Below are 19575 nucleotides of genomic sequence, written 5' to 3'. Positions count from 1 at the left end.
TTTACCATCTTTAGTAAAGTTTTATGAAAATACATGTGTCTTAGAGTCTATCTCATGTTGTTTTCTAATAATAATAATAATGAAATAAAAATAGCAACAACAGTAAATATTTAAATTTTTTAATTAATATATATTAGATTTTCATTAATACGAAAAAACGTATAAGGCAGACAAAAAATCTATATTCAAGTTTTATTACCTTCTACGGTTTTGTAGCTATCCACTGCAGACCATATTATATGGTCACTGTGAATATACATCTACACTGACACTTAAAAGGAAACAACTGAGGAAAAGGCAAGCACATTCTCATCCAGAAAATACTTTATCTCTGTTAAGCTATCTCAAAAAGCATGTCTCAAGCACTGGATTTGTTTATGGTCTTGTACATGTTGTCAATGGTACTCTGCAAAACAAATATTGTAGTCAGTACAGAAATAATAAGGTAAAGGTCTTGATTCTGAAACTCATACATTAAAATGGTGCACAAGTTTGTCAGTAGCATTTTTCTAATTCAATTTTTTACCTTGCAAAAGTCATATCACACATGGAACATGGTTATGTTCGGTGATTCAAAAGTGTGGAGATCGTGATGTGACTCAATATTATGGTTATGATGATCAATGCAAATTATATTGCAATCGCAGTGTGATACTGATTCATAATGCTGGAGCCGCAATGCAACTGCATTGGACCGTATCAAGCAGCAACGCAACTGCATTGAGCCACATCAATTTCAAAAATAATTTTTTAATTACAAAGTATTTCATACTGCAAAGGCTGTAATCTATATCGCAACAGTCACAATCTATGAAGCACGGATACAGATATGTGTGTCGGATACATCGATACCCATTTTTCTAAAATATAGGATACAATACGTTCAGGGATACGTATATAAAATAGGAAAAAATGCATAAAATATGAAAAATTATAAGTGTAAATCAAAATATCAAAAGTAGAAAATATAATGGAAATTGTAAATCATTGTCCTCCAAAATTCTAAATATAAAAACTAGAAAATATAATAGAATAATTCATAAAATTTAAAACGTATCATATCTTATCCTAATTTTTTTTTCTTGAAAACATATCAGATACATACCTTCATATTTATTTTTTATTTTAATTTTTTTAATTTTTGAATACTTTAGAATACATATCCTTTACAAATCTGAACATAAGGGTGTTCAACATATCTGTGCTATCGAGAGGTCATAATCTTAGTAACCCCAATTTAAAAGACTATTTTGTTAGAACTTACCCTTCCCCATTTTCAATAATTTGACGGTTGATATGTAATATTGACATGTAATGCTAACACCGGCAAAATATATATAGCTAGATATTGTGTTAGTGTTTTCATTATGAAGTAAGTGCAGATATTTATGTACTAATACTATAAAAAAGTATATACACTTTGTACATTATTCACCATTTACTTATATATATTTCTATAAGAGTCAATGATGTTAAAACACAAATGGTGAATGATCTAAGGACAATTTATAAAATTAGTGCATACATTTATTTTTCACTAATCACTTGTTTCTATTCATATGAAGCAAAAAGGAACCTACAGGGTTTGACAATTTGTACCTGGTAGTATTTAAGCAACTGGGGCCTTTTCTTCTTATATGTTGGAGTGATAAGGTCACGTTCCATGTCGAATGGAGCTGGATCAAGATGAATGGCTTTTATAAGCTCAAAACCTTTCAACTGCCAAAAAGAAAAATTCAGGATCAGATACAACTTCGAGTAATGTTCATATTTATACTTACAAACACAGAGGATAAGGATCAATTGACATCAGTATAATACATATTCTACCACTCAATCACTTCTTATAAAAAGTAAATTTTGGTTCATATCTAAATACTCATGTATAAGCAATCATATGGATTTTCATGACAAATCTATTTTTTTTTAAACATGTAATCAGATTGAAAATATTTCTTCTGTTTGAAAAGCTTACTGCATGTTAATAATAATATTTTTTTATGGAAACTATCCAATTTTACTTTTTTTTTGTACTACTAAGAAACCAATCACTTTCAAGGTACATGACTGCCCCTTTCAAATAAGTGTCGCTCTCAGAAATCAAATCTCTAATCTTTTGGTCATCTTAGGGATCAAGCAAGATTTTCACCATTAGTCCAACACCTTGTTGGTTGGATTTTATGAGAAATTATCAAATTCATCAAGTTAAATATATACTTTATATTGTACAATATAACTAATCAGGATGATATGAAGAAAATGAAACTGCTTAGGACCTTTTTTCCTCTCCCAATCTTTGTGAGCTCATCAATTATGTAACGATTTGTCCTAGAATCTTCACAAAGAGAATCGAAGTCATCGGATTTAATATCATTTTCATGTGCCCATTGTTCAAGTGCTTGCTTTCTGGGGTTAACAACAGCAACAAGGAAGGACTCAAAACTGTTTCCATAGACCCATATCTGAAATAGAGGAGTGGAGGACAAAAGTTAATACAAACATGTCACAGAACATTATCAGCCGTGGAAAAATCTTTTGAAACCACTCCTATATATGGATGTTATAGCATTTAATTGTTCAAACAGAAAGCAGCGATGTCCAATCAAGCTAACATTAGTATCTGATGGTCAGTGTGAAGAGTTTAAGAATTTAAGGAATAAGGTGAAGGAAATTATGGATTCGAATCTCACCCACAATAAATATTAATATACTAGTATTTTTTCCAACTGGGAAAACAAATTCTTTACAAGATAAAGGCTTTAAAATCATTAAAAGGGTTTGCAGGGCATACCGATTCAATAATAGGAACTTGACCATAAATATTTTCCAGGTTTTCAACAGCGACATATTCTCCTTGGGAAAGCTTAAATATATTCTTCTTCCGGTCAATAATTTGCATGGCTCCATTAGGTTGCCACTCTCCAATATCCCCTGTTTAAAGATCAGTCATAAATAAAATGTAACCAAGCTGGAGCATGCAACTAATATAAAAGAGGAATAAATTACAAACTCCTTCCAATCAGTCTCCACTTTCAATTTACTCGTTTAACTTAGTTATTTGGATATAGGGATTATTAAAGTTAGGTCTTAAAGACAAAAATGTAAGTACTAATTGCAGGGATTCGGTAGATAGTTTACCGAAAGAAAGGTTTCACATTATGGAGGTGATGGGGTTGCAATATTGCAGTTAAGGTGGCTATCACAACTGCATCACCCCTACCACTATGTTTCATCCTGACAATGATGTTACCATATTGAATAACATCGTATCAGCATCAAATTCAAAAACAAATTTACATTCACAAAAAGTTTGACATTATGGTTTAAATTTCAAAACGTATCACGTAATGCAATCACAAATATTGTCATGTGATGTCCAATCATAATAATATAGTTGCATCAGATTGCATTTAGGTCACATCAGACAACAACATAAATGTATCGGACTACATCGATTTCAAAAATAGTTTCTACTGACAAAATAATTCACACTGCAACGGTTGCAATCACAGTTACAATAAACACAATTTAAAACTCTGAGTGAGTTGGCAGTATAAGCAAACCTGTATGGAACCATCCATCTATCATAACCTCTTTTGTGAGGTCTTCACGTTTGTAGTATCCTGAAAATACAGGTTTTCCCCGAACACAGATTTCTCCTCTTGGCGTGCTTGCAAGGGCATCATATCCCATTTCAGGAACAGATTCCAGACACACATCCACATATGGCACAGGAGGGCCCACAGTACCAAGCATGTCGTTATGGTTTGGCAATGAGACAAAGGTTCCCGCACATGTTTCAGTTAGACCTATTTCATTTTAACAAAAGGTCATTCATGAAATCCAAATATATGCAAATCTAATACATCAATACTTTACATGCAAATATACTGGGAGAGACTGTTAAGATTGTAATTTTTTTTATTCATACTCTTTATTCTCAATCATATTATACATAATAACAAACTGAAGTTATAATTGATTAGTAGAGAATGTGAATAGATAATTTGGAGTGTCATATTATTATCCATGTCAAGTAAGGGGGAATCTTATGATACTTGCACACAATAAGAGAGAGATCACATTAGTTAACTTGCATATTATGTTCACAATCTGATTTTTTAGAATTAATTAGGATGAGGCTATTGAGACTCCTAGTTGTCAATCCACAGTCATTGTAAATATGTTGGAGTCCAAAGTTAAGTATGGACATCTCTTAAGTTATGTTTACGAATTGGTTATTTGAGGGAATGAAAAAAAACTTCAGAGTTATGAAATACACGTGTGAGATAACTCTCAAGTCCTTCATATCCATTTCCCCCCCTCTAAAAACCAACTCAAAACAAACCTTTACTCTCTGAATTTCTTGTAATAATTTTTTATGCAAGAAACAAAATGATGACATGGTATGTATGAGATTGTTTATATTTATTATCAAGAGCATACCATATCCTTGTAGGATATGAGAACAAGTTACCACCCGCAGGAAACCTTCAACATGTTTAGATAGAGGTGCTGCTCCAGACAAAATAATACGTACATGGCCCCCTAAAGCTTGCTTTACCTGATCAAAGTTGCAAAAATACTATTAGGACATGAATTTTGTTACAGTTTAGATGGAGGGTTATTAGAATTTGTAAAATAACAGCACCTTATTAAATACAATTTTGTCAAATAATGGAGCTGCTTCTCCATGGTTTTTCCCTTTCCTCAAGTTTTGCAACTTGCTGCACCCAATTGTCATGATTAACATTATTAGATATTGCAGTGCCTACCAAGGACAAACAATTTCAATCATGACAACAATAATAATAACACTAAGAATTTTTGTGTGATTTGGCATAGGAACAGTTGTACCGTCTGAGTGAAACTAATTTGGATCCTCTCCATTACTCGAGAGTCCTTTGCCACGTTAGGATTGTAATATGCGGTAAAAATAAAAATCTAACGGTCCTGATTCTAACTTACTTTTTAATAAATTAAATCAGGAATCCCATTTTTCCTTATAATCTAGAACGGGACTGTACAGTAATGGAGAAGAGTTGGGCTCTAGTGAAACTTTCATATTTAGAGAACCCCTGACAGAGTTTGTTATGATTTGGCAAAGAAGACAACTAATGACATACAAAACAACATACAAAAACAGAACTGGTTGGCACTTTTATCATTAAAAGTAATTATATGACCCTTTTATCCTTCAATACAACTCGAACAACCACAACTTTCCTCTCCAGTATTGAAGAGGATTGTTTTCCAAAAAAATATTACTTACTATGAGTAGGCAAAACTGAACATAGTATGTTTTACAAAGCCTCCTGAAGAAATCTTTTGGTTCAAACCTGTGTACCAGATGGAGATTGAGATTCTTAATACATGACATTTTGTGAGGAAAAACTGTTAAGAAAGATCACTAAACTGCGAACAAAAGTTTACCTGTGTACACTCTATCAAGCACACGAGGAACAGCGACGAAAATAGTTGGTTTTAGCTCTGCAATGTCTTCAAGTAACAATCTGACATCCTGCAGCCATTGCATAAATGGTTGCTTTACTATTAACAAGAAAAAACTTGTTGCACATTACCCATGTGCATAGTTCTCACAACCACGCCTTCATGAGAGTCAAAATATATGTGTATAGAAAATGAGGTGAGAGACTAATACTAATCAGATGCTGAAAACTGCAGACATGGGATGATGTTGTATAAGGCTGTATAAGTAGCATTATTCTTATAAAAAAAAAAATCAAATTTTGACTTTATTTTATGGGATAAAAATCATAAAATCAAATCCATAGTTCAATATACACATCATAACTTTATTTAGTATGAAAGATTTAAAACATATACTTACCCCACGCCAGAAACCTATTGAGGCACCATGCCATATCATTGCCTCCTCAACAATCCTGTCAAAGATATGTGCAAGAGGAAGGTATGATATGTACACATCTTTTTCATGCAACTGCAAAGCAAGAATAAGGAGTGAGACTAGGGAAGCATAGATAGGAAAGTTAAACATTCATTATCCTAAAACTGATATTTCTAGAAACATTCAAATTATGAAACCAATATCCATAACATAAATAAAAAGAAATTAACATTTAGGAATCCTCTGTTGTGTACCCTGTTGTACTTATAACTTGCAGCTATCAAGTTCCAAGTAATATTGAGGAGCTGTAAAAGAAAACTATTTACCTTTTCATTGCAATTCTCCAGCACATTCTTGATCCCAGATAAGAGTGTAATAATACTCTCATTGGATATCATCACTCCCTTAGGATCACCAGTAGTTCCACTTGTATACATTATTGTACAGATGTCACTTTTCTTTTTCACGGGAAGATCGAAACTTTGATTATCACCCTGTGCGAGACATTTAAACTCGAATTACGAGTGCGCAACCATAGAATGAGTATCTTTAATGTCAAATTTTACAGATACTACTAGAAGAGTAGTATACATGAAATGAATAACCCACCAATTGTAAAAATTCATTCCATGAATATATTGTGACCCCAAACTTTTCATGCTCTTGTTTTTGCTCAGAAGTAACATTTCCAAAGCTCACAAGTGCTACACATAAGAAATAAAGGTAATTGCTACTGTCAAATAGATACACATTTTAGGAAAGGAATAGAGAGAATCAACGAAACTTACTCTTTAGATACTTTGCTGCATTTGGAAATGTCTTGAATAGCTGAAAAGTTTCATACACAAATATATTTATATTAGTGATTGTCTATCAAGTACGAATGCAGACACATGTGTCGAATATGATATATATCCGATATTTCGACATGTATTTTTTTCTAATATATATGATACGTTTGGGTATACGTGTATAAAATAGTAAAAAATACATAAAATATAATAAAATTATAAGTGTAAATCAAAATATTTAAAGTAGAAAATATAATGGAAACTGTAAATTATTTTCGTCCAAAATTTCAAGTACCAAAACTATAAAATATAATAGAATAATTCATAAAATTGATAAAACGTATCATATCTTGTCCTATTTTTTTTGTTGAAAACGTATCATATCTTGTCCTATTTTGTTGTTGTTGAAAACGTATCAAATACAGGTCTTCATCTTTGTTTTATTTATTTATTTATATTTTTTAATTTTTGGATACTCTAGAGATATATATCCTTCACAAATCTGAACGTATCCGTGTGTCGGATACGTGTCCGACATCGACATGTGAGGGTGTTCATGGTATATGATAGGAATAGGAGTAAGCTTCCTATTAAACATGTGTATGTAAGAAGAAATAAAAGAAAAGAATGATAGTTTTTTTATTTTCTTTGTTTTTGTTTTCGGTTGAGAGTTGGTTAGAGGAGAGAGTTTCTATAAATAGAAACTATGATGTAATTAGAAGATATATTTTGGGAAGTAAGGAAGGAGGTTATAACTGATTAGGAATCAGTTACCACCTAGGGGGAAAATTCTAGAAATCACAATTGGTGTAATGCAATTGCAATTCTAGATTCTTCAATAAAAATTCAGAACATTCAAGATCATTCTGATCTTGAATCAATCTTTCATCTCTTACATTCTATCTCTAAATCCAGTTCCTAACACTGGTATCAGAGCACCATCTCGGTGCCCTGATTGCACGCTTCTGAGAAGGGAATTCGCGCATGGTATCTACAAGAGGCATGGCAAGAAATGCAGATGATTCGGTTCTAGAACGTGAAGCAATGAGAAAGGAAAGGGAAGAACAACGCATTCGCATAGAATTAAACGAGGTGAGGATGAAGAGGTTAGAAGAAACCTTAGCTCAACTCACCACAAAAGCTAGGGTTCCTAATTCATGGGATGAAGAAAGCAAATTTGGGGAGGAGCGGGAAGTGAGGGATAATCGAGGAAGGGAAAGGTGGAGAAAGCTAGAGATTCCCATTTTTTTAGGGGATGATGCTTTCGGATGGACACAGAGACTTGAAAGGTATTTCATGCTGAAGGATTTAGTTGATGAAGAAAAGATGCAAGCCACTATGGTGGCCATGGAAGGGAGGGCCCTCAACTGGTATCATTGATGGAGTAGGTGCAATCCTCAAGCAACTTGGGAAGGGTTTAAGGTGGCAGTTATTAGACGGTTTCAACCATCAATGTTGCATAATCCATTTGAGAAACTGTTAGCTTTAAAACAAGAAGGTTCTGTGGAGGGGTATGTAGAGGAGTTTGAAAAATATGTGGGAGCACTTAAGGAGATTGATCCAGATTTTGTGAAGGGCATTTTCTTAAATGGATTCAAGAAAGAAATCAAAGTAGAGATCAGACTATATGGTCATCCTTCTCTATCTGAGGTAATTAAAAAATCCCTTATGATAGAGGACAAAAATCTAATAGTACAGAAGAGGGTGAACCCTAGACCTACTCATTTTTCTAGGAATACCTTTCCTAGCAAGTCAGTGACAGTGGAGTCCAAAAATTGGGGAGATAAGAAGAGGGGTCAGGCAGTAGGGAGCAGTAATTCAGTAGCTATGAGCAGTGCAGGGTCTAGTAACAATACTAGGGGAAGAGGCTTTAAACATCTTACAGGGTCTGAGTTGAGGGAGAAGAGAGAAAAGGGGTTGTGCTTTAGGTGTGATGAGCCTTTTAGTAGAGAGCATAGGTGTAAAAATAGACAAATGAGGATGATCTTGTTAGAGGAGGATGAGGAGGAGGAAGAGTCAAACACTGAAGGATCTAGAGTGGCTAACCTTAATTCCCTACAGTTATCCCTTTGGGCTATGGCTAGGTTAACTTCTACACACTCTTGGAAGGTGACTAGGGTTTTAGAGGGTAAGGAGGTGGTGGTATTAATAGATTGTGGAGCATCACACAACTTTATAGCTACTGATCTGGTGGAAAGGTGGAAGCTCAAGGTGCAAGCCACCCCTAAATATGTGGTAGAAGTGGGGGATGGGCACAAAATCCATTGCAAGGGAAGGTGTGACCAATTGACACTGGTAGTACATGGGTTGGATATCCAGTAGAACCTGTACCTGTTTGCTTTACAGGGGGTAGATGTGGTTTTGGGCCTCGAGTGGTTGGCTAGTCTGGGTAAGGTCAAGGAAGATTTTGGCAAGCTAGAGTTGAAACTAAGGAAGAATGGGTTGAAGTACACCATCAAAAGGGATCCTGCTTTAACCAAAACACAACTTTCCTTGGGAGCCTTCGTGCAAGTTTTGAAAGAAGAAGGAGAAGGGTTGATGCTACATTGTAGAGGAACAGAGGCTGATTCCACTTTTGTCCAGAGGGTTCCAACAGAAGTTGTTGATGTATTGGGAAGATTTGATAAAGTGTTTGATGATCCTCAAGAGCTACCACCAAAAAGAAGACATGACCATGCTATCCACCTCAAGGAGGGTTCAAATATCCCCAATTTAAGACCTTACAAATACCCTCATTATAAAAAAAACTGAGATTGATAGATTGGTTGTGGAGATGTTGCAGACTGGAGTGATAAGGCCCAGTATCAGTCCATACTCAAGTCCTATCATTTTAGTAAGGAAGAAAGATGGAGGGTGGAGGTTTTGTGTTGATTATAGGGCCCTTAACAAGATAACTATTCCCAATAAGTTCCCTATTCCCATCATTGAGGAGTTATTGGATGAGTTAGAAGGAGCTAGTGTGTTCTCTAAGCTGGATCTGAAATCAGGCTACCACCAGATCAGAATGAGAGAAGAAGACATGGAAAAAACTACTTTCAGGACACATGAGGGGCACTATGAGTTTGTGGTAATGCCTTTTGGTCTTACAAATGTCCCCTCCACCTTTCAGGCCTTGATGAATGAGGTCCTTAAGCCTTTTTTAAGAAGGTTTGTTCTAGTCTTTTTTGATGATATCTTAGTGTACAACATGGACATTCCAACTCATCTTGAGCATCTGCAAATAGTGTTGGAAGTGATGCAAAGACATTCTCTCAAGGCAAACAAGAAGAAGTGTACATTTGCCCAAGAAAAATTCAAGTACTTAGGCCATATGATCTCAAGTAAGGGGGTGGAAGCAGATGCAACAAAGATTGAGGCGATGAGCTCTTGGCCTATACCTAAGGATCTTAAGGGGTTAAGGGGCTTTCTTGGACTAACTGGATACTATAGAAGATTTGTCCAGAATTATGACAAGATAGCCAAACCCCTCACTGATTTGCTGAAAAGGGACAACTACTGTTGGACTAAACAAACCACAAAAGCCTTTGAGATGTTAAAGTTGGCAATGCAGAACCTTCCCCTTTTGGAAGTTCCTGATTTTTCTAAACAGTTTGTGGTAGAAACAGATGCCTCTAGCCAAGGGTTGGGAGCTATCCTAATGCAGGAAGGGAGGCCTCTAGCTTTTTGGAGTACGGGGTTGTCTTTGAGGTCTCAACAAAGATCTGTTTATGAGAGAGAATTGATGGCTTTGGTGCAAGCTGTGCAAAAATGGAGGTATTACCTACTTGGGAGACATTTTGTGGTGAAAACTGATCAGAGGAGCCTGAAATTCCTCACTGATCAGAGACTGTTTACAAAGGAGCAATTTAAATGAGCAGTCAAGCTCATAGGTATGGATTTTGAAATTCATTACAAACCTAGGAAGGATAACATTGTTGCTGATGCTATCTAGGAAGGGAATGTATGCTGCTATTTCTCTAGTTTCTGTGGAGGAGATAAAAGATTGGACTCAAGGGGTGAATCAAGACCCCAAATGGAAACAAGTCATACAAGACTTGGTTGTTGCACCAGGGTCTCATGCAGGGTTTGAGTTCAAGGGGGGTTATTGTTGAATAAAGGCAGATTGGTTCTTCCACAAGGGTCCAACAGATTGGCTTTGATTCTAAAGGAGTGTCATGAAACCCCTATGGGAGGTCATTCGGGTTTTTTTAGAACCTATAAAAGAATAGCTAGTTGTGTGTTCTTGATTGGAATGAAGAAGAATATAAAGAATTATGTGGAAGGGTGTGATGTATGCCAAAGAAATAAACACTCTACCCTCACCCCTGGAGGCTTGTTGTAACCGTTACCTCTACCTACACAGGTTTGGGCTTATGTTTCTCTAGATTTCATTGGGGGTCTACCTAGAATGCAAGGGAGGGATACCATCTTGGTAGTAGTTGATAGATTTACCAAGTATGCTCACTTTTATGCCCTGGGTCATCCTTTTACTGCCAAGGAAGTAGCTCTAGTTTTTGTGACTGAGGTGGTGAAGTTACATGGGTTCCCTTCTTTCATAGTCTCTGATAGAGATCCTATCTTCGTGAGCAGTTTTTGGAGAGAATTGTTTAGACTAGCAGGCACTAATTTGAAGCTTAGCACCTCTTATCACCCTCAAACTGATGAGCAAACAGAAGTGGTTAACAGATGCTTGGAAGGATATTTGAGATGCTTTGTAGGGCCTAGACCTAAATAGTGGACAAGGTGGTTATCTTGGGCTGAGTTTTGGTACAATTCTACTTATCATAGCTCCACTGGTATGACTCCTTTTAAGGCTCTCTATGGAAGAGATCCTCCCCTGTTGATCAAAGCAGGGGAATTTCCATCTAAGGTAGAAGATGTTAATCAATTGTTGCAGCAAAGAGATCTCATACTGGGAGAAGTCAAACATAACTTTTCTAAGGCTCAAGACTAGATGAAGAAACAGGTTGACAAGCATAGAAGGCAAGTGGTATTTGAGGAGGGGGATTGGGTTTATTTAAAAATACAACCTTATAAACTCAATTCCTTAGCTTCAAGACCTTTTGCCAAGTTAGCTGCTAGGTACTATGGACCTTACAAGATACTAAACAGGGTTGGAGAGGTAGCATACAAACTGGATCTCCCTAGCCAGGCAAGGATACATCCAGTTTTTCATGTATCTCTTCTCAAGAAGGCTCTCAAACCAAGTCAACAACCTCAACCACTTCCTCCATTGTTGAATGAAGAATATGAACTGGAAGTTGAACAGGGGCAGGTGGAAGTTTTAATCAAGTGGGCCAATCTATCATCTTGCAACAACTCTTGGGAAGAAGCTGCATTGTTACAAGAGAAGTTTCCATCTTTTCCCCTTGAGGACAAGGTGGGTCTTTTAGGGGGGGTATTGATAGGAATAGGAGTAAGCTTCCTATTAAACATGTGTATGTAAGAAGAAATAAAAGAAAAGAATGATAGTTTTTCTGTTTTCTTTGTTTCTGTTTTCGGTTGAGAGTTGGTTAGAGGAGAGAGTTTCTATAAATAGAAACTATGATGTAATTAGAAGATATCTTCTGGGAAGTAAGGAAGGAGGTTATAACTGATTAGGAATCAGTTACCACCTAGGGGAAAATTCTAGAAATCATAATTGGTGTAATGCAATTGCAATTCTAGATTCTTCAAGAAAAATTCAAAACATTCAAGATCATTCTGATCTTGAATCATTCTTTCATCTCTTACATTCTATCTTTTCTATCTCTAAATCTAGTTCCTAACAGTATATGTGCTTCAGAAGAGCTTTTTTTTTTACGGATAAAAGGTAATAGATAATTTCAATAGACAAACCTCAGGTATTTTCTTTTCTTCTACAAATGCAATTGAGACCTCAGAATGGCATATGATAAACTCCACAGCTCCGGCACCTAAGTCATATAAATATACATGAGAGTTAAAAAAAATGATAATTAAAATATGAAAAATAAATATCAAAATATTAGGAGGGCAAATAATCTTTTCAGTGATAAAAGTAACCCAAGAAACAAATTTCATTGTACTAGTAATTGGTTTATGTTTTTGAGATGATGATTTTTCCTTATTCACAACAGGATGTACCATGTACTAATTGGAAAACAAATTTCAGTTGTGTTGTCGAGTCAAATTATTAGCCAATGATTTAAATTGCAGACCCCATCATGTGATCTAGTCACAGTGCTGTAGTTATAGTGATCACTGCAACCATATCACACCATAATTGCAGTGTGACATTGATTCACAATGATGTGGCCGCATCAGACCGCAATTGGACCACATCAAACTGCAATTGGATTGCATCGGACTACATTAAATTCAAAAATATTTTTTTAATCAAAAAATAATCCATAATCATAGTGGCCAGAATTTACATCATAATGACAGCAATTACAACCGCAATTTAAAACAAAGTCATGAACATTATGTAGACATATGCTAAAGAAGTTGTGCACAAACCTAAGGTATCATATAAAGGAACACAGTAAAGTCCATGAGCATTGCAGGCCTGCAAATATGTTGCAATATGTCAGAAAATATTGATAGGATAGAAACTAGTTTAACAACATTAAAAATTGCCACCCCTAGGTGGTGGCCAAGGATGTCCACAACATCATCTCACAGCACAGTAATAGAAATCAATCTTTCTGTACAAAGCAGATATTCAATCAATAAGACAAGGTTTCAATCTTAAAATGCCTTGTACCTGCATACTTATAATCCACTCTGGGCAGTTGGCACCATAAATACCACATTTTACTCCCTGAAAATCAGCAATACAGAAGCTAAGCTTAAATTAAATACAAAACTGCAAGAAATGATAATTATATGAAATAAATAATATTTAACTATGCTTCATTATGTACTGAGAATCCAAGAATTGGAGTCACATATTAAAGAAGTCAAAAGCATGAAAACAAGTAAAAGCATAACATGGTTTCATTTCCCAGTAAAATGGGCATGGCAAATGATTTATGTACATCAAAATAGGGATATTGGTTACTTCAAAAAAATAAGGAAACGAATTGATGTAAATAGATATAAAAATATTGTGTGCTTTAAATTGTGGTAGTTGGCTACGTTGTGTTTATAGTAATTACGTAAATTGTGGGCCATAATTGTGGTGGTGATGTCATTGTTAAAAGTTCCTAAACCATAATATTATGGCCATAATTGTGACTGCTGAATATAATTTAAAATACTAACTATCTCAAATAAAATTTTGATACACTACAGGACTTGACAGGCACATGGTGCTTACTTCCCCATAACCACAACTGCGGATTGAAGTTCCAAGTTTGAGAACCAAGTCGTATGCTTCTTTATAAGTTTGCCACTTGTACTTGCCAGGCTACATAGAATCAGACAATAAAATTCAAAAGTGGTGACACAAATTTTTGCAGGAAAATATTTGCAAAATGACAAACAAAATAAGTGAAAGTAAGAAAAGAGAGTATACATTCCCATCAACATTTTCTCGGATACCAAGCATTCCATTTGTTGGATATTTCTCAACAGCAATTCTGCAATAGCACAAAATCAGTCAGATACTCTTAACTATTCTCCAGTTTTTCACTTATCCTTACCATTTTTATATCAATTGAGATAACAATACCACAATGTTAAACATAATATTTTAGCATGCATGTTGATAACCACTTATGCTAGTTTATAAAACATTGCTTTCCATTTTAATTCCAAATTTATGTTTATATGTTAATTTTATATAATATATCCTATCACCCATCACTCATTCTATTAAAAAGGCTTCTACTTATTGGGATGTTGAGAAGATAAAATGTATATAACATTACCATCATTATAAGTAAAGAGGTTGTTTTCCTATGACCTAAGTCATAAGACACAATATTATCATTGTATTGAGGGTCATCCTCAAACATTTTATAATTTTAATATATGTATGTAATTGTTGTCTAAAGAAGATTTTACCTAACTACCACATTAGTTTGAATTTCAATATATGTACTCTTTCTATGTTAATTTTTTTGAAATCATTATGAATTATAACATAGCAAAGATATATATATATAAGGAGTGACTCAAATGATAACAATTCTCGTTTAAAAACAGTGAGAATAATAAATAAACCTAGGTCTTATAATACATTACAATACATGTATGGTTAGAATTAAAAATTATTCATGGGTGATCATATAAGTCATGTGCATATATCTTATAATTTTGATGTTAAAATAGGATCTAATAGTCCATATTAATTTTTCTCCTAATAATCAATATTGTCATTTGAGTCATTCAGATGAAAACATATACCGAAAAATGTCCCAACAGCTATCAAGACCTTCAACAGGAGGAGGTAATGCATCACTAGCAAAAATGCTACGATAGACAGGACCCATTGATGGCCTCCCTTCACTAGCCTCCTTTCCTTTCTCAATCTCAACGATTAGTCTTTCTTGAGCCATTGATCAAACAGATATCTTTCTCTTCACACACCAAAAAAATCTTCCAAATATCTCTATCCCTTCTTACTCAATGAGATAATGAGAAATATTAAGTGTTTGGAATGAAGAGCTTGTATTCTATTCTGTTGTGGCTCTTCTCTTCTGAGTTGTATATGGCAACGTAACCTGTTTACGTGAGAAACGGTTTCATTAGTCAACAATTTTAGATCAGTGCACATTTTTTCTCCGGAATCATTGGTCAATAATTCTTTTCTTATTTAAAATTTTAATTTTCGTATTCAAATTTAATCTCTATTCTTTATTACTAAAATTTATAAACAACACATTGGACGATGCATTCTTATTCAAACATAGTTTCTATTTTTTAGTAATTCCAAACTAATTTTTAATTTTAAATATAGAATATTTATGAAATCCAAAACAATTAGTATAGTACAAATTAAAAAATAATTATTAGTAATTATAAACATTATTTTCTGAAGAAAAAAACTTTGAAAATGAACTATTTGATTTAGTTACTGTAGCAATTTATTGATGATATTATATTAACCGTGGCAAATATAATTATAACTACAAGTATTTATCTTGTAGAGGAAAAAACAAATGAAAAAAAAGTAAGCAGCATTAAAAAGGCATTTGAAAAATTGATTTGCAAGAGGGAGCGTTGGTTATAGACTGATCTTCCTTGAATGATAATTTTAATGTAGCATACACATGCAGGATGATTTTTTATTTATAAAAAAGGAAGAGGGATAAATTCAAAGTTTGTAAAATAGCTCATTGGGGTTAGTGATGGTTTTTTTAGCCATATGTACCCTCCACAAGGCAAGCAAGTTGGAGTTGGGAGTTTTCATATGTATCCTCCAATATGGTTTCACAAAAAACATTATTTTAAATGATATTATGTTGTCCAACATTTCATATTGATATAATATTTCCTTCTTTGAACACTGACACCTCCTTTACATTTTTTCTGCCTACGACATCACAAATATTCATTTTCTCACTTCCTATCAAATAATAATAACATATAAAAAAACTTGCATTTCCAACAAAATTAAAATGTAAACATTTAAGTTAGCCACCACAATGTTTTGAACAAATATTCATTATTAATTCTTTGAGGATCCAAAATTGTTTAAGCACAGTGTCATATAAATAATATTATTGTGGTTCCTTTCAAACTCGATGTTACTAATTGAGGATTAGTTTTGACTTCTATATCATCTACTATAATGTATTTGTAAATAAATTATAACAGTATTGCATATTTCATATATAGATTTCAAATTTGTGCACATTGTTTTATACAAGAAATAGATAAAGTTATGTTTTCAAGAAATACTATAAGATTTGAGATGACATCAGGTCAAACAAATGAAGAATGACATCTTTGTTAATCAATCCAAATATTATAAGGAATTTCTGAAAAGATTTGAGATAGACTAATGCAAAGTCATCGCTACTTCTATATGATCAAATACATGTGTTGATACTTATGAGTTTAATAATGCATTGATATAACCAAGTATCGAGATTGGTTCCCTTCTTTATCTTCTTGCTTGTTGTATTTATATTATGTGTAGTATTTGCCTACGTGTATGATATCAATCAAAACATAAAGAGTTGCATCTTGTTGTGTAAAAAGAATCATGAAATATTTAAAAAGAACAAGCGTTGGATTTGGTATCCAAAGGGAAGTGTATGTGACTTGGTTAGTTATTCGAATTTAGATTTTGTTGGTTGCATAACTGAAAAGAATAGTACTAGTGGTATTTTTCACATCTTGGGATATGCCTTAGTATGTGGTCATGTAAGAAACATTCATGTGTTGCTTTAAGTACTACGAAGGCAGAGGATAGGATGAGGATGAGGACGAGGATAGGATGAGGAAGAGGATGAGTAGAGGGTGAGGATAGGATGAGGATGAGGATATGATGAGGATGAGGATGAGTATAGGACGAGGATGAGGATGAGGAAGATGATAGGATGAGGATAACAGTAGATAGTTGATGTGCCCAAGTGTTGTGGCTCAAACAAAAGTTACATGATTATGGTTTAGACTTAAGGTGTATTCCTTTGAAGTGGGATAACACTGGTGCTATAAACCTCACACAAATCCAATTATACATTCTCGAACCAAACACATAGATATAAGACATCACTTCCTAAAGAACCGTATAAAAGAAAAAATGTGTTTTTAGAGTTTGTTGATACTCATGAACAATTCACACATATATTTACTAAGCTTTTAGTAAAAGAATCGTTTTACAAAATTAGAAGAGAACTAGGCATTTTAGATGAAGCTAACTTATCCTAAAATGTGTTTATATAATTACATGTTTGCTTCATGATGGTTATTGCATACCTACTTGCTCTCATATGTGTTTAAATTCTTCAATTTTTACATGTTTTTTGGTAATCGATTACCATGGTAGAGTAACTCACTATCAGGTATTAGGATACCTGAAGAATTTAATATATGAGGACAGTAACCGATTACTGGATGATCGAGAGAGATTGGGTAACCAATTACTCTGGAGAGTAGCCGATTATCTAGCTTGAATTTCTAGATAAGTGGGTTTTCAATATTTGACTAACCGATTATTCTGCATGAGTAACTGAGTACTCTAAGTATCTTTTATAAGTGTATCTTCATTTTTCCAGAATTCTTCATCTTCTTCATCTCTCTCAAACCGTGGTCACCCATCCACAACCTAGAAATCACATTTCTTGATCATTTTTCTTAAAATTGGTGACTAAATATGAAAGTGCAATGTGTCAAGAGAGCACTTAAGCTTGCCTATGTTTTGATAAAGACAAAGGACATAGTAAAAGCTTAAAGACAACTCAACAAGTCAACATGCCAAAGATTCAAGAGCTTCATGTCTAGACTAAAGTCTTAGATGTGTCTTAGTTATTGAGTCTAGGTTAGGAAAACCTATATGTAAATCTCACAAAGTCTAAAAACTATCATATCATTTACATGAGACATACCGTCTAGTTTATTATATGTTCATGCATTAATCATACATGTTAGTTGTACATTTTAGGCATAACATAAAGGTAAAACATGTATAGTTGATAACCATACCATATAGTTAGTTTACCAATTAACATCTTAACGAAAAATATGTCAGTTAATCGATTAACGTGAAAACAGTTTGTTAACAGTTTCAACAGATAACTGAAAAACAGAATTCAGTTACTCTCTAACAGCCCGTTAATCGATTAACAAACAACATAATCGATTAATTGGGTGCAAAATAACTTTTCTATATAAACTGTATTTTCAACAGATTTCATATATGAATTAATACATTCATTCATATTAGAATTGCTAAGTTGCATATTTTCGTATTCTTTGTATGTCATATATGCAAAGAGATTTGCATGTGAGTTTAGAGTGAGATAATATTATGCTTAGGGATTAACATGTCATCTATTGCATATTATCAAATATGTTCATCATCCTATCTTGTTCTTGCATGATTCTTTCATTACTGTTTAGAGATTTCTTAAGGGTATAAATTACATGTTCTTCATGATTCTGATCCTATACATATTCTTATTAATTGTGAGATTTGTATAGGGTTTATAGCTTGTTCTTTCTTGTAATATTTTGAGCTATTTTGTGCTTCACATTACTCTATTTTTTGTGTTGTTTGTGTAACAAGGAAAGTCGTCTCTTGGTGTCATACCACCAACGAGATCAGAGAGTCTTCACCAAGACTTGGAGGGCTTGAGTTTAGAACATACTCTTGGCTGGGGCTGGATCATAGGAAAGGTTTTCCTAGGCGATTGGGTAAGGTCAAACCAATGTAGAGGTTCTGCGAATTCAAGAAGATAGCATTTAAGGTCTTGTAATTGGAAGTGTGTATGTAAGATACATTGGCTTCAATTTTAGTGAAGAAAATCTCCCAGATCAGAGGGGAGGATTGGATATAGTTTTGCATTGGACCGCAAAATGAACTAGTATAAAAACCTTGTTGCAGACTGTTTCTTTCCCTTATCTCTTTACTGTTTTAAGTAGCTTTTAATTGCTTATTGTAGCTAATAATTTGAATATAGTATTACTGCCAAATAAAGATCATTTGTGTTCAAATATATATGCTATATCATTTTTGTATAATCTTTAATTGGATGTATAATTGAGCTATTCAGCAACTGCTAATTTTGTGCGACTTAATCGATTAAGTCATAGCTTTAATCGATTAACTATGTGATTTTTCAGAATAGGGCTTTGGAGCAAATAGTGGTAAGTGGGAACCGTGACACCTATTCAACCCCCCTTCTAGGTGTATTCTGTCACTGATACCTAACAAAATATACTACATTCTAAGTTCTAAATACATTCCCACCACATATTTCAGCGTTTGAGCACTAAATTTCGAAATCCTCCATTTTCATGGTTTCCACTTCAAGAAGCAAGAATTAACGCTCCAATGCTATTCAAAGGAGTCAACCACTT

The 19575-nt window shown here is 34.0% G+C and overlaps 1 protein-coding gene across 1 annotated transcript; it reads right to left on the bottom strand.

Moving 5' to 3' along the window:
• LOC109330598 (long chain acyl-CoA synthetase 4-like) lies at positions 174-15251 on the bottom strand. The gene is made up of 19 exons (XM_019564841.1): positions 14953-15251; positions 14120-14183; positions 13922-14011; positions 13367-13423; positions 13120-13168; positions 12478-12554; positions 6658-6697; positions 6479-6573; positions 6196-6363; positions 5852-5962; positions 5434-5521; positions 5273-5339; positions 4652-4727; positions 4447-4564; positions 3564-3809; positions 2792-2931; positions 2277-2462; positions 1600-1719; positions 174-406 (listed from the first exon to the last, which is right to left on the bottom strand). The coding sequence occupies exons 1-19, from the start codon at positions 15102-15104 to the stop codon at positions 359-361; spliced, it is 1992 nt and encodes a 663-aa protein (XP_019420386.1). The 5' UTR covers positions 15105-15251; the 3' UTR covers positions 174-358.

The sequence above is a fragment of the Lupinus angustifolius genome, chromosome LG17, assembly GCF_001865875.1.
Source record: "Lupinus angustifolius cultivar Tanjil chromosome LG17, LupAngTanjil_v1.0, whole genome shotgun sequence".
Taxonomy (NCBI): domain Eukaryota; kingdom Viridiplantae; phylum Streptophyta; class Magnoliopsida; order Fabales; family Fabaceae; genus Lupinus; species Lupinus angustifolius.
Note: the sequence above shows the minus strand (reverse complement) of the source record. Positions and strands in the feature narration are given on the sequence as shown.

Coding starts and splice junctions, on each gene's coding strand:
- LOC109330598 (XM_019564841.1), bottom strand. CDS start 15,104: ATGGCTCAAGAAAGACTAATCGTTGAGATTGAGAAAGGAAAGGAGGCT. Junction 13,169..13,366: donor AGTGGATTATAAGTATGCAG/GTACAAGGCATT, acceptor ACATATTTGCAG/GCCTGCAATGCTCATGGACT. Junction 3,810..4,446: donor TCATATCCTACAAGGATATG/GTATGCTCTTGA, acceptor AAAATGAAATAG/GTCTAACTGAAACATGTGCG.